This window comes from Talpa occidentalis, unplaced genomic scaffold, assembly GCF_014898055.3.
Source record: "Talpa occidentalis isolate TD23 unplaced genomic scaffold, MPIMG_talOcc4v2.1 talOcc4.7, whole genome shotgun sequence".
In the NCBI taxonomy this organism is placed as follows: domain Eukaryota; kingdom Metazoa; phylum Chordata; class Mammalia; order Eulipotyphla; family Talpidae; genus Talpa; species Talpa occidentalis.
Window position 1 is genome coordinate 86,236,129 of NW_023605083.1, and position 16,002 is coordinate 86,252,130.

Genomic DNA, 16,002 nt, shown 5'->3' on the forward strand with positions numbered 1-16,002 from the left:
ACCAAAGGAAGTAAGAGAAATGAATCCACTCATTCAACCAAACAAACTTTAAGCACTACTCACAGACTCTGAAGAATATGGAGCTGATAAGGTCATTTTTGTCCTCAAGGCTCTCACAATCTAGATGGGCAGATTAGACACTTTTACAAACACCCAACATGGCAGAGTTTCAGAACAGAGTTATGAAAAAAAGTATAAAGATATACAGATTCTGAGAAATAGAGAAATCTCAAAGTAATTAACTTGATATACATCCCAAGGTTTACTCAGGAATCTTTATTTAGGGTAACCAAGTATACCTTGACCTAATTCTGCAGCCTTTTTCTCTTTCTCTAACCAAATGGACTGCCCCTATGTTTCAAGTATCAGGCTTACCCACCATTCATAATCTTGGAATCAAGCTTCAAACACCTTTTCACACCAATGTACAACCAAGGTTGGACATATTCCATTTAGAAATACTGAAAGTAGGATCTCTTAGTGATCTTAGTTACAAAAGTAGATGACACATCAACTCATCAAACTTATTGTTTTTTCCTTTTAATAACCCTTAAGATCAGGTTTCTCAACCATGACACTATTGACATTACAGGTCAGTGAATTCTTAGCTTGGGAGATTGTCCTGTACATTGTAAGATGTTTCACAGCATTCCTGGTCTCTACATTCCCATCTATCCTGACTTATGACAATCAAAAATATCTCCAGACATGCTAAATGTCCCCTAGAGAGTAAAATTACTACTGGTTGAAAACACCTGCTTTAAAAGGATCTGGACTAAGGAGAAAGAAGAGCCAGTGCCAAGTTGAGGGTGCTGGGAATGAGAACAGCAAGGGAGGAGTGATTAGCTAGGGACGATTGGAAGGACTGCTACGATGGTGGGTGGTGGGGCTGGCTGCTTGGCCAGTTCTCCCTGGGAAACTCCCTTCAGAGCTGAGAACTTTCCCCATATCTCTCAGGAGGAAGTTCTAAAGCTTCAAATTTGTCAGCAAAACAGAAGGGAAGGATCTCTCCTAAAGGGGAAATAAAGAAGTTTCTAAAAACACTATAGAAAAAAAGTAATACACAGAAATGCCTAATAAAAGAACAGCATGTGTCCTGGTGAAATGTTAGGAGACAAGAGAAAAGCTTACCCATTGAAAAAGATTTGTGCCAGTTTGAAGAGCTCATGACCCATTTCAACACTGGATGCACCATGGCGAACCTCAACCACTTGGAGACTCTTTTGTAGATGGATAGCTGACTTTTGCCAGTTCCCTACAAGGAAAGAGAAATCTGGTTCCAGAAAAGAACCACTCTTAACTGTGGGTGAACACTTTCAGGTGGAGGAAAGCTGAATGGAAGGGAGAGCAGCCTCTATTGAAAGGGTAAGTGGTAACAACCCAGGAGGCTAGGGTCACAACCAGCACACCAACGTTGGTTGCAGATCTATTCCTCAGAGCAGAAAATGTAGACACATTCCATACCTAAAGCAGCATAGGCCTGGGCCAGGGCATCTTCAATTTCTCCTACCACCGTGTGTTCAGCTGAGAGGAAGCTCTCAGCATCATGCTGGCACCCCAACAATAGCTGAATAGCTGGCTCTATTAATTCAAAGAAAAGTAGCCTCATTAAGATATGAACTCAGTACTAGAAATGAGAACCTAGCTTTGAAATTCTATCTTGGCTGGAATGAATATGGAAATCCCCCTTTGTCTCCTCAAGTTGTCACTAGCTCACAATGTTTGTCCCAACAAAGCTGTTGTTCCCTTTCAATAGAAAAAAGTGCTAGATGAGGGCTCCCTATATTTATTCTAGGCTTCTAACTGCAGTTTGAAGTGGAATGACTACATTCTACTTCAGCCATTTCTCTTGACTCAGAAATCTAAGCTAAAGGTCAACTTTCCCAAAGTAGAGAAAGTAAATTACCACAATGGCAAGCTCCAAGGCAGAGTTTTCAAGGGTAATGAGGAATTCCATAGCTCCCCCCCTGAAAATAGCAGGACGTTTTTATCCATTAGGCACCGCTCCACTCCTCTCTAGAAGAGAGATGAGGCCCTGATGAGGGCAGCACAATGTAGGAAGTTAGGTCACTAGGCCTGGAATCAAAATAAATGACACTGTACTTCTGGATTGGCACAAACACTTACATGTCAGAAATAACCCTTTAGTCATCATGGGGTACTTTAACATAGCCATCACATACATCAGAGGTCAGCGATCATTTGGCCCTTTTTCAAGGACACCACGCTAACTGAGCTAGTTAGGTTTTAATCTCACTGGCCTACATAGCCATCTTGTGGTAGGCATGGGGATAATTCAATTCTTCAATCATCACTGAGTATCCTTGAGTCCAAGGTGATCTCAGAATGAATGAAAGGGAGGGGGCTGGAGGATCAAAGCAAGAAGCCAGTCTCACCTAGTTTGCCATTTCTAAGAAGCTTCTGGGCCATCCCAATCTGCAGCTGAAGGTCCTGTAACCGAGAGACCAGGTGATCTCTCCTGACTGACGCCGAACAAGACGTGTTGCCACAGCTCAGCACATCATTTCCCTGTGGAAGTCAGTTTTGTTTTTATTCCTAAACCACAGTAGTCAGCAATACAGCTTGTACGTACATTATAGGATTGTCCCTTAGCTTCTCACCCTATGGGGAAAGAGACTCCTGCAATATACACCGTGACCAAAGCCCCGCTGAATTTAACAGTAGCAATTCTTTTTTTTTTTTAACAGCAGCATTTCTAATGAAAACATTCGCTGATCCCACCTTGGGATTTAATTCCTGCAACCAAACTAGTCCAGTATGCAATTTCTTTCCATCTCTACAACACCTTTCTTACTTTGCTGGAGGCCAGGACTTTGGATGTCAGACATTTTTCTGATGGTTATGAAAAACCATAAGAATACCCTTAGGAAAGGGCCTCCCTAGTGGCCTAGGGGTTAAGTCTCAGTGCTATCACCACTGTGATGCTAAAACAAAACAAAACAAACAAAAAAACCCTTAGGAAGAGATGGTAGGTAAGGCCTCTCCATTTGACTTTGGGTTTGCAACTTCAGCTTTTCAGTACAACCAGCTCTACATTTCACTTATGGTTCCCTGAAGAATACTGTCTCCTCTAGCACAGGAAACCTTGAGGTGGACATTTGTTGATTTTCAGATGCTTATACATATGTCCACATTTGGTGATATCAGCCTGATTTCTCCTGCGGCTCCTCTCCCACCTTCCATAGGCAGTACCTCCACAGGCAGAGAGGTGGACATGTGGCTCAGATCTGGCCCATCTGTCTGGCCCAAATGACTGGAGGAAATCTTTACGTGGCTCTGATATTCTTCCAGCTATAGTTATCAAATCAATAAAACAATAAAATTTTTGGCCAGATTGCTGTTAGAATAGCACAGGGAGGATATAAAGCTGCAACCCCTGGCAGCTATACTCCCACAACAAGAAGAAAGTCTGTGTGAGGATGGGACTAACAGAGAAAATGTTGCTACAGAGAAAAATGGGACTAAGAGAGAAAAATTGGGTCTTGGTGGTGACATTATCTAAACCCTTGGATCCAGCTGTATCTCAAGTATCCCTATCCTGGGAACTTCATTGATTACTTGAGCAAATAAATTCCCATTCTTATTAATCCCCCTTAAATCAATTTAGGTTGAATTTTCTGTTATTTGCAAGAGGAAAATCACTAAATCCAATCTTTCCCTGTGGTTGCTGCAGTGGGGTAATCAATGTGTGGGCAAGATGGGTTAAAAGCAAAGAGACAATACTGCTCTCTGTACATGTAAGTCACAATGGCTTCTTCCTAACAATTTGTGGCCTTTGACCTGGATAACTGGCATCCAGGAAAAGCAGAGAAGAGAAAGAAGAGAGATTCACCTGCATAAGCGCTTGACAACTGTTACAACGGAATGCTTCCCACCTGGGCCCTGCAGTGATTCTGTGCTTCTCATTTTGACAAGCTGAGCAGTTGCAGTCGAAGAAATACTGAGACTTCAGCTTCTGTTGCCTTTCAGCAATACCCATCCTGCTCTTGTGAGGCCCTGTAGAGAGACCACACTTGGTCAATATTTAAAGCAAAAGAAGGGCCTCCCTGGTGGCGCAGGAGTTAAAGACACAGTGCTATCAAGCTATTGCCAGCCACAGCCACTGCAGCACGAGTTCGATCCCTGGCTTGCTGGTCAGAAAGCAACCTACATGGTGCAGCAGACCTCTCCTGTCTCACCTGCTGATCCCCCCCAGTAGTGTATTTCAGTAGCTCTGCTTGTTCTGCTCCCCACTCTCTCTGGTGAGTCCACTCACCTCCCCCCTCTCCTTGACCCCGCACCTCTCATCTACGCCCCAGTTCTTGTATGCATAAATAAATCTAAAAAAAAAATAAAGCAAAAGAGATCAAGCATGGCTGAAAAAGCCTCAAGATTAGGGCCTCCCCTGGTGGCGCAGTGGTTGAGCCCTGGGCTGCGAAGCAGTCCGCAGGCTCTGCAGCGCCAGTTCGATCCCCGGCCGCCGGCGAGGGTCCCACACGGCGCGCAGACCTCTCCTGCCGCGCCCACTGCTCCCCTCAGCAGTGTACTTGGGTCCTTCTGCCTGTTCTGCTCCCCGCTCTGTCTCTGGTGAATTCTCTCACCTTCCCACGCTTCTGACTGTATCCAGTACTTGTATAAATAAATAAATCTTAAAAAAAAAAAAACCCTCAAGATTAGCAGAGGGCCTGGTTAAGTATTCATCATGTAAACATTCTGCAAACATTTGTGGAACAAGATACAGAACTAAATTTCTAAGTTTCAGGGTAAAAAAGTTGTTCCTAGCCCATTTTCAGAAAAGGAAGTTTATAGGGGCTAAGCAGTGAGATACATGGTAAGTCACAATAGATCCCTACTAAGAAGGCCTATCTTTTTGCCTAAGTATGCACTGCCTGTTCCAGGAAATAAGCACTAGACAGATGAAGGCAGCTGCCCAGTGGTTGTTCATTGTAATCTACCCTGTCCTTTTCTGTTGGAGAAGGGAAGACAGTAGTGAGGAGGGATGTCTCACCATAGCAGTGGAGAATTTCTTCACCTTTTCCAATCAGCTTTGATGCCCGTAAAGTGGCGATGGTGCTAATGAAGGACATGCTGGTGTTGGGGTTGCAGGAATGGTTCAGGAGGCTGACAACAGGGAAGATGCCTGTGGCAAGGCGTACCTGCCAACTGTCAGTAATGATGTTCTCTTTAGATCCTGAAAGGGCAAGAAGAATAAGGAAAATTGTGTAAGGACATTAGTCCTGGCCCTGCCATCCATTCCTCAGAAGAGGAGCTGGGCAATCGGGCCTGACGCCCATCTAAGTCACAACTCCACAGCTGGATCCGATATAAATCAGATGGGACATGACTCACAGCAAACTGGTCCCCAGGAAGCAAAACAAATGAACACATGAAAAGTCCATCGGCTCCTGGAACCTAACCACTGTGTCTTAGTACCATAAAAAAAAAAAAAAAAAAAGGCAAGGATTAGAATTTATAAAAAAAAAAAAGTTGTCAGTAGGGAACTTTCTGGATAGTTTCATAATGTTCATGAGGATACAGAAACCAGAGTACCTGTTGAGGTTATTTCCCAAAGACTTTACAGTCCAAGTGTTTTTTTTTTTATTTAAATTTTATTTTTATATTCCCCATACAATTACAACCCCTTTATTTTTACCCCAAGCCCTCCTTTCCCCACCCCCATCCCCCAACCCCTGTAGAGTGTCTCTTGTTCATAGTTATTTGTTGATTTTGATATTTTCTTTCTTATAGTTATTCTTTTTCCTGGTCCCTTATTTAAGTTTTCTAGATTCCTGCTATGAGTGAGACCAGAAACATCAATTCCAAAGAGCACCTGCACCCCTATGTTTATAGCAGCACTATTTACAATAGCTAAGCTTTGGAAACAACCCAAATGCCCAAAAATAGATGACTGGATCAAGAAGATGTGGTACATACACACCATGGAATATTACTCAGCATTCAAGTGTTTTTGATTAACTAGTCTTTGGGTGGTTAATAGGACTGGTAACCTGATTAGTACTTTGGTTGAAAAGACATTAAAAAAATCAGTATTTTTTATGTGACCTGTTCATTGTACCCTTTGTCCCAACTTTATAGGGAATTAGTCAGTAGTAGTTCTCACTAGAAAACACTATGTACTAGCTTCATCCAGACAGTCTCATGTCCCAAATTCTTCTTTGAAACACAATTAATCAAGCAACTTAACTACATGACTGAAAATAAGTAAGGAAAGATGAAAAAGGCCCCAAGCAGGGAGGCTGATTCTGCACTAAAGCACATGCACTTCAATTCAAATGTGAGTTCTCTGTACTCTTGTGCAGGGTTCCTGGCTAGCGTATTTTGTCTTAACTTGCTCTTATTTTAGACACAGTTCTAACTAGCTTGGTTATTTAGTTTCTCGCCCACAACAGTTCAGAAACAGAGAGCCAGTAAAAGGCAGGTTTTCAGACAATGTAACAGAGGTTACAGACTTAAAAAAAGGCAGAAAACTTATATAACAGCTTTAGGGGAAATAAAAACACTAGTACCACTTGAGTTTTACTACAACTGTAGCATTTCACTTAACCAGAGACTCCTAGACTGACAGCATACCTGCAAGGGTTTTTTGCATTTACCACATATATCCCAGGAATATACACTGTATAAGATAGCCTTGGGCATCTGGAAAGGCTAAAGCTACTGGTCTGAACATGAGGAAATCTTATTTCCAACAAAACTGAAACACTGGGACATAAAGGGATACTTTTCAGTTTTCCAGAAAACCATTAGATATTTGAGGTGTATGCTAGGAATCTCAATACACCAATCACCAAAGAAATAAAGTTATCTAGTTACAAATGTAACAAATAGAGAAAGTATCATGAACCATCATGTAAAAAATGTTCTAGAAGGGAAAGCATTAAAATAAGAATATTGCTGTCTCTCTGCTGACAATTCTATTATCTGTTGCTATGGAGGACAAAAATAGAACAAGTAAATAAAATTCACTGGGAATCCAAATGATACAATTTTAGTCAACAATCCTACAAAATGTGTTGAAATCTTTCATCAAAGCTTCTCCTATGTGCTTAACTGATTTTCCCCATCCTTCTCTCCCCTTGTCCAATGCCTACCTTCTGGTACATGTGCTAATGAGCAGTGAAAATGCTAAAAGGTAGGCAGCAGGAAGGAGCATACAGGGCATGAACAGTTTGTAGTCTGAATAATCAGCCTCTGCATAATTAAAAGTTGACTTGCATTCCCAACTACTGATAACTGGCAATCTATATTAGAACAGTTGCTAAAATTCTCCCAGAAAAAAAATGATCACAATACAGTGAGTAATGTCAGCTTCGTGAATTATTTATAGATTATTCTCTAACAGAAGAAGGCCCAGCAACTGAGAGGACTGAATATGCCAGAATTGGGTCTCTATTTCTAAAAAATTAAGTATTGATTTAAAAAAATTATTCACTATTTTGCATTAGTCATCTAGTAGTGGAGATAATAGAAATTGAGAATATGTATGTACCTTTCAAACAAATTTAAGATGTGACATTTTCGGCACAAAACAAACAAAAAAGATGGGGTGATTATATGAACAAAAGAATACCTCACTAATATCCCTAGTACATTTAAAATGATAATCAAATAAAGAAAAAAGGATTCATTCATAATACTTCCAGAATATACCTATTCTGGTAGCTATTTAACAAAACAAGAAATCTGTAGGTTTATCAAATAATCAAGTAACCAATCTGATGGTAGATTCCTAGGTTGGTGGGAGAGTGAAAGCAAAGGGCAGTGAACTGAAATGAACCTACATATACCCTCATTAGGCCTGGTTATGATGTGAATCCAGACACAAAACGTGCCATCCCACTGAGACAGAACTCCAAATACCAAGGTCTAGAATATCAGCAGTGGCCAGTTCTGTTCCTTAAGATAAGTATCAAATAGGGGCCTCCATGGTGGTCTAGGGGTTAAGTCTCAGCATTATCACTGCAAAGGGCCTGAGTTCCATCCCAGGCCATGGAGCTACCCCACATACTGGTGCAGCAGACCTCTCCTGGCTCCCCTCAGCAGTGTATTTCAGTAGATTTGCCTGTTCTGCTCCCCACTCTCTCTCTGGTGAATCCTCTCACTCCCTGCATCCTGGCCTACACCCCAGTTCTTCTACAAATAAATAAATAAATAATTTTTTTTTTTTTTTAAAAAGGTAAGTACCAAATAGAGGTTTCTGAGGAACTCTGATTAAATAGGACTTATGCAAAGTTAATAATATACATTTTTATAGGCTTTTGTTAAAGTCTATCTTAGTTAACACTTTAATCCTTCTGCGCTACTAATGAAACAGCTGCTAATGAAATTCAATGAGAACACTAAATTGGGAGGTGTTGGAACCCTAAAGAAATCATAAAAAGGGATAATAATAAGATTAGAAATATGAGCAGACTAAAATAAAATTAGATTGAATTAAAAAATGAAAGTGTACATTGCCGTTGGGCATGTAACTAGCACAACATTCCTGGAGGGCAATTTTGCAATATGTATCAAGTGCCTTAAAAAAAACATTCTCATGAAAAAAGTTCACATCACTTGAATTATTTTTATTATTAAAAAAACTAATTAAATTTACAAAAGGAATACATGGTAATCAGGAAAATTTAAAGACTGAAAAGTAAAGAGAAAATAACAGTTATCTACAATCCAATCAGCCAGGTTTGATGCAGTCTCTTGCAGTCTTCTAGTCTTTCCAGTCTTACATATGGAATTTTTAATATAATTGGCAACGGGGGAAGGGGGGAGGAGAAGCCGAAAAATAAAAGGAAAAAATATATATATAATATAATATATATAATATATAATAATATATAATTATATTATATATAATATAATATATATAATATAATATAATATATATAAAATATATATATAATATATTATCATGTTACAATGATAAACACAATAATTTGATATATATATATTTTAAAGATTTATTTTATTTATACAAGAGCTGGGCTACAGGCCAGATGTGCGGGAAGGTGAGAGGATTCACTGGAGACAGTGCAGGGAACAGAACAGGCAGACTGATGAAATACACTGCTGAGGGGAGCAGCGGGCGAGTCAGGACAGGTCTGCTGTGCCATGTGGGTAGCTCCCTGGCCGGGGATAGAACTTGTGGTGCAGTGGCTGCGGATAGCTTCATAGGTTGTGTCTTAACCCCTTGCGCCACCAGGGAGGCCATTTATGTATAACTTTTAACAGCATTATTGAGATATAATTTAACTACCATAAAATCCCCCTATTTTAAGTGTACTAATTCAATGATTTTTAAGGAAATTTACATAAGTTATGCAACCATTATCACAATCCAGTTTTAGAACATTTTCATCACTACGCATATTTTTAAAGTTGATTTTAAGTAGAGTGCTAGAAATGTTCTCTCATTTTGTCATTCACATTTTAATTTTGTTTATGGGGTTTCTTGGGAGTGGTGTTAAAAACAAAAACTATTTCATTTGTTTACGATGCTGTGCGCCAGCAACTTTGCCTGAGCAAAGCTGAACATATTTTTCTGCTGGTCTTACTGGGAATTACTCATAAAGTTGCATTCATTTGGCACGAATGATGGTCACACCATCATTCTAAGAAGGCCTCTTACAGCTTAGATGCAAAAGTCACACATTACTTCTACTGCATTCCACTGGTCAAATAAGTTGCAGAACTGGCCTAGATTCAAAGACAATGTCAAGATGTAAAGGGGAAAACAAAGGGGTGGGAGAAAGTGTTGTGGTCATTTTTGCAGAGGCCTAGATGTTCATTACTGGCTGTAACTCCTTCATTGTTTAAAATTAGGGGTGTGTGTGTGTTTTTTAAAGATTTATTTATTTATGCATACAAGAACTGGGGTGCAGGTCAGAGGTACAGGGTGGGGGTAAGAGGAATCACCAGAGACAAGTGGGGAGCAGAACAGACAGATCTACTGAAATACACTGCTAAGGGGAGTAGCAGGAGAGACAGGTGAGGTCTGCTGCGCCAAGTGGGTTACCTCCCTGGCCAGGGATTGAATACATGCTCAAATGGCTGCAGATAGCTTCACAGTGCTGCGACTTAACCTCTTGCACCATCAGGGAGGCCCCAATTTTGTGTTGATTTTTTTTTTAAATAGATTTAATTAGATTTGCTTGTATCTATATCAAGAGTCTATAAGCTGTAACCTGTGGATCAAATCCTGCCTGTTGCTTGTTTTTGTACAAACCATGAAGATGGCTTTTACGTTTTTTAAGTCATTGAAAAGTAAATGAAAACAATAATTCTCATAATATGAAAAACTAAGAAATTCAAATTTCAGTGTCCTTAATGCAACTTTACTGGCACTCAGTCATGCTCATTTGTTTGAGTATTGTCTATGGCTGCTTTTTTTCTGCAACAGCAGTGTTTAGTAGTCAGAAAAGAGACCATATGTCTTGGGAAGCCTAAAATTTTCACTATCTGGCTCTTCGCAGGAAATGAAGCCTGCTTGGTCTGTACGACACAGCTTTAATATAACTACTGAATCCCCTATTTTATTTGTTATTTTGGTTTTTAGATCCTTATTTTTGATATATTTAATCAAAGTCAGAGAAATATATATATATTAAGATTTATTTATTTATACAAGAGCTAGGGTAGAGGCCAGAAGCGCAGGAGAGTGAGAGGATTTACCAGAGACAGAGCGGGGAGAAGAACAGGCAGACAGACCAAAAGCACTGCTGAGGGGAGCAGCAGGCAAGACAGGAGAGGTCTGCCTCGCCATGTGGGTCTCTCCCTGGCCAGCCGGGAATTGAATCCGCACTGCAGAGGTTGCAGACAGCTTCATAGCGCGCTCAACCCACTGCACCACCAGCGAGGCCTCAGAGAAATATATTAAAGCTTCTCACAAAGACGGAGTTTTTGCCAGTTTTTCCTTGCATCCTCAACCATTTTGTTTTGTAGATACAATGTGTATGTTTCTGGGAGCTAAGGCTGATGACATATTTGTGTGGAAGTCTCTTTATACAAATAAAAAGTTTCATTTCACTAGATATTTTAGGTTGAGTTGTGGTTCATATTATTACTAATACCCTGATTAACTTGTGATTCATGATGTTTTGCCCAAACACTTTGTTATTGTTAGAGGCATTTTTTGGGTTTTAATTTGACCCATCCTGAAAGATTTTTTTAACAGAGCTTAACTAACTTGTATTTACTACTATAGACTCATTTTTATCATCTTCCTGTCTTTTGCTCTGTGACTGATTTTAAAATGTTGGTTTTGTTTTGTTTTGCCTTGGAAGAATGGGGAAAGTATACAACACATTTTATTTTATTTTATTTTTATTATTATTATTTTTTTTTATAGAGGCATTTTATTTATTTATTTATTTGTTTGTTTGTTTGTTTTGTTTATACATGCACTGGGTACAGTCAGAAATGCGGGAGGGTGAGAGAATTCACCAGAGCCAGAGCGGGGAGCAGAGCTGGCAGAAGGACCGAAGTACACTGCTGAGGGGAGCAGCGGGCGGCAGGAGAGGTCTGCGCACCATGTGGGACCCTCCTCTGGTGGCCGGGGAGCAGCCGGGGATCGAACCGGCGCCGCAGAGGCTGAGGGCAGCTTCGCAACCCAGCGCTCAACCGCTGCGCCACCGGGGAGGCCCTACAACACATTTTAAATTCACTAGAATGATGTTATCACTATGTGAATAAGTGTATTTATTAATTTTTAAAGATTTATTTTTATTTATTTATGCATATAAGAGCTGGGGTGTAGGCCAGAGGTGCGGGAGGTGAGAGGATTCACCAGAGACAGAGTGGGGAGCAGAACAGGCAGATCTACTGAAATACACTGCTGAGGGGAGCAATGGGCGACACATGAGAGCTCTGCTGTGCCATGTGGGTAGCTTCCTGACCAGGGATTGAACTGATGCCACAGTGGCTGACAGCTTGGGACTTCAATCTCTGCACAACCAGGGAGATCCTGAATAAGTGTTTTTAATTGAAAAAATATAGAAAAGTTCATAGAAGAAAGTAGCAATCACACATATTTCCACTTTTAGAATTAATCACTATTAATTAAGTTTGGTATTTTTGCTTCCAGTGGTTTTATTCTATGTATATGTCATTTTTTTTTTTTAAGATTTATTTATTTATTTATACAAGCACTGGGTACAGTCAGAAGCGCGGAAGGGTGATATAATTCACCAGAGCCAGAGTGGAGAACAGAACAGGGAGACTGACAAAGTACACTGCAGAGGGGAGCAGCGGGCGGCAGGAGAGGTCTGCGCGCCATGTGGGACCCTTGCCTGCGGCCGGGGATGGAACCGGCGCTGCAGAGGCTGCAGGCAGCTTCGCAGCCCAGCGCTCAACCGCTGCGCCACCAGGGAGGCCCGTCATTTATTTTTTTAATCAAAATTATATTTTTACACTTCCCCCAACATTATTTATTTCTAATTGTTGGCTTTATTGAGGTAACACTGGTATACAACACTGTATATGATTCAAAGGCATAGGTTCACAGCTCTTCAGATGTATGCTATACCACATCCACTACCTAGGCATTTAGAGTCCTTCACCATGGTACACTGGACCCCTCCACACTGTGCTCTCTAGTATCCCCCACCCCTTTATGTATGTGTTTTTTTTTTTTTTAAGATTTATTTTTATTTATTTATACAAGCACTGGGTACAGTCAGAAATGCGGGAGGGTGAGAGAATTCACCAGAGCCAGAGCGGGGAGCAGAGCAGGCAGAAGGACCGAAGTACACTGCTGAGGGGAGCAGCGGGCGGCAGGAGAGGTCTGCGCGCCATGTGGGACCCTCCTCCGGTGGCTGGGGAGCAGCCGGGGATCGAACTGGTGCAGAGGCTGCGGGCAGCTTCTCAACCCAGCACTCAACCGCTGCGCCACTGGGGAGGCCCATGTATGTGTTTTTTAAAGCATCATGTAGGTTAAGAATAATTATGCATGAAATATTATAACTTTATAGAGAAAGCCTAAGTCTCTAATCCTCTATCATGCCAGGTAGTCGGAATACTATCTAATTTTCTACTCCTTACTAACCACAGAAATACAGGTATTCCTGGCTATACATTCTTTCACTATCCAAAAATTCACTCCTAAAAACTTGTGAAAAATTTCACCCAAAACTTGTTATGCAGTTAAACACTGACTATAATTAAATGTCAAGTACATAGAGAAAAACATTTAGGCTAAGATTCTTTGCAAGGGGTAGGTCAACGGAGGAAGTGTATAGAAAGCTCTTTTTTTAATTGAAATAACACTGATTTACAACACTGTACATAATTTAAAGGTACATGATCACATCTCTTCAGCTGCATGTTACCATCACACCCATCACCAAAGCACCCATAGTCCTCCACCATAATCCACTGAGTCCTCTCCACACTTTGCTCTCCACCCATTCACTCCTCCTCTGGTAAACTTAATTCTACAGAGAAATTTCTAGTATTTGTTACTGGCTTGGTTCTACCTGACCCTTTGTTTTGTTTTTCTGTACTCCACATATAAGTGAAACCATGTGGCATGTTTTTTTCCTTCTGATTCATTTTGCTTAGCATAATCCCCTCCGAGGAAAACTTTTTCTTTCAACATAGCTCTGCCATTCTGCCTCAGCAATTCAGCTTGAGTTAGGGATAAGTTTCTACAGTTTTCAGAGCTACTGACATTTACATCTTTTTTTTTTTTTTTTTTTTTTTAGATTTATTTCTTTATTTATACAAGCACTGTGTACAGTCAGAAGCACGGGAGGGTGAGAGAATTCACCAGAGCCAGAGTGGGGAGCAGAGCAGGCAGACCGATGAAGTACACTGCTAAGGGGAGCAGCGGGCATGGCAGGAGAGGTCTGCGTGCCATGTGGGACCCTCGCCCGGTGTCCGGGGATCGAATCAGCGCTGCAGAGACTGTGGGCAGCTTCGCAACCCAGCGCTCAATCACTGCACCACTGGGGAGGCCCCTGACATTTGCATCTTTTTTGTACCTTCTATTAAGTATTTTAGAGGCAAGAAGCAACAGACTCAAGAGCTGGTAACTTTCTCCCATGTGAGAGAAAGTTATAATTATAATCTGAAAGCTCCTTATACTATTTTTAATATTCAGACAAATGAAAACACTATTTTTAAAAATGACAGTATATGTATCCAAAAGAAAACATAATTCTGGATACTCAACAGATGTAGTTTAGAAGGTGGCAATAGCTCAAAGCCAAAGAAGGCATAGAAGAAAATGGAGACTAGCTTGAAATGTAATTTCGTAGTATCATGGGATGAAACATCTATTTTTATTTATTTATTTTTTAAAGATGTATTTCTTTATGCATACAAGAGCTGGGGTATAGGCCAGAGATGCAGGGGGTTAGAGGATTCACCAGAGACACAGTGGGGAACAGAACAGGCAGACTGACTGATATACATTGCTGAGGGGAGCAGTCGGTGAGACAGGAGAGGTCTGCTTTGCCATGTGGGTTTCTCTCTGGCCGGCTGGGGATCGAACTTGTGCTGCAGAGGCTGCAGATTGCTTCACAGTGCATTGCTTAACCCCTTGCACCACCAGGGAGGCCCAAAACATCTATTTTTAGATGTTCAATGTGCCTCAGGGTGGGTAATAGAGTCTCTCTTGTGAAATGCTTATGTATCATATAACTTGGCAGCTGAAATAAAATTCAATATGAAAATAACCAATCCAAAGATTGACAAAATTCTAGATTACCTAGTGTGAGATCAAAAGAATTAAGGGTACACAGTTTAGTTAAACCACAGTTAATATTAATTCTGTAGGGCCTCCCAGGTGTAGGGGTTAAAGTCTCAGCACTATCAAGCTATCGCCAGCCACTGTGGCATGAATTCGATCCCTTGCCAAAGAGCTAACTCACATGGCACAGCAGACCTCATCTGTCTTAGTTACTGCTCCCCTCCACAGTGTATTTCAGTGGATCTGCCTGTTCTGCTCCCCACTCTGTCTCTGGTGAATCCTCTCACCCTCTGTACTTGTGGCCTACACTCCAGTTCTTATATGCATAAATAAAAAACCTCAAATCTTTAAAAATATTAATTCTGTATATAAATTCTAGGTTTAGTTAATATGCTACTCTTCCTCTTCTCAAAAGTTAATTAGAAAACTGAGAAAAGTAAAACAAATTGATTGAATTGAAAAACATTATTTGCTAAAAAAAAAAAAAAAAAAAAACATTATTTGCTATAAAATGGAGCTCATACAACAGAAATATTGGAATCACCATTTCCTTTGTAATAACAATATCTGTTGTCAGTACAGTGATATTAGAGATGCCACCACAATGCTGGGCATCTCCGGATCTACATTGAACTGTGGTATCTGTAGGTTCTGGTTCAGGAAAGCAGGGCTAGGCTGGTCTGTTTCCTGAGGTGGCCTTTATATGGTTGGCTACCTGACCAGAGGGCGGTCTAAATATAGGTGAGCCAACAGCTTATGGTAGAATTATGTGAAAAGTTGTGCTGGGTGAGATTCCTCTCTTGGAAATTTAAAACAGAAGAATAGAGAAAATTCAGTTGGAGAGAAGAGACAGAGCAGATGAGTCACAGAGTGAGTTAAGATCCTGATACCTTAACTCAATTATAGGCCCCAGTCTTTCTACAGTCTGGTTTGATTATTGTTTCAGTTTTCCTTTACAATCAAAACCCCTCAGTAATAGGTTTTTAACCTTGAGAACCAGTCTGGAGTTCCTAGCAGGGGAGCACAGCTATTCCTATACCCTTGACCAAAGAATGGTTTGTCTCTATTCAGGGAAGGCCATCCTCTTCAACAAAGTGTGCAGCTTTGGGAGGGAGACACACATATGGAGTGGTGGGAGAGGAAGAGGACATTGGCCCAGGCAGTCAGATCAGATGAATCAACCTTGGTAATCAATGGAGTGACAAGTTACAGCCACATCACCCTCGTATCCATAGGATTTTTAAGTATATATACAAACACATCGTTTTCAAAATCTCTATAAAGTTAGGTGAGATTAT

General features: G+C 40.8%; 1 protein-coding gene across 6 annotated transcripts in view; it reads right to left on the bottom strand.

The window, feature by feature from the left end:
- Positions 1-16,002, bottom strand: part of SMYD4 (SET and MYND domain containing 4) — a 49,419-nt gene that overhangs the window by 5,901 nt on the left and 27,516 nt on the right. For 4 of the 6 annotated variants that reach the window (XM_037493478.2, XM_037493477.2, XM_037493479.2 and 1 more), the window contains exons 6-10: positions 5,009-5,191; positions 3,854-4,017; positions 2,397-2,529; positions 1,465-1,581; positions 1,132-1,255 (exon numbers count right to left, since the gene is read on the bottom strand). In XM_037493478.2, the coding sequence (XP_037349375.1) occupies positions 1,132-1,255; positions 1,465-1,581; positions 2,397-2,529; positions 3,854-4,017; positions 5,009-5,191 (721 nt within the window). Of the gene's footprint in view, positions 1-2; positions 121-1,131; positions 1,256-1,464; positions 1,582-2,396; positions 2,530-3,853; positions 4,018-5,008; positions 5,192-16,002 lie in introns of those variants that run through there. The other 2 variants (XM_054688694.1, XM_037493481.2) reach the window with 2 other exon arrangements.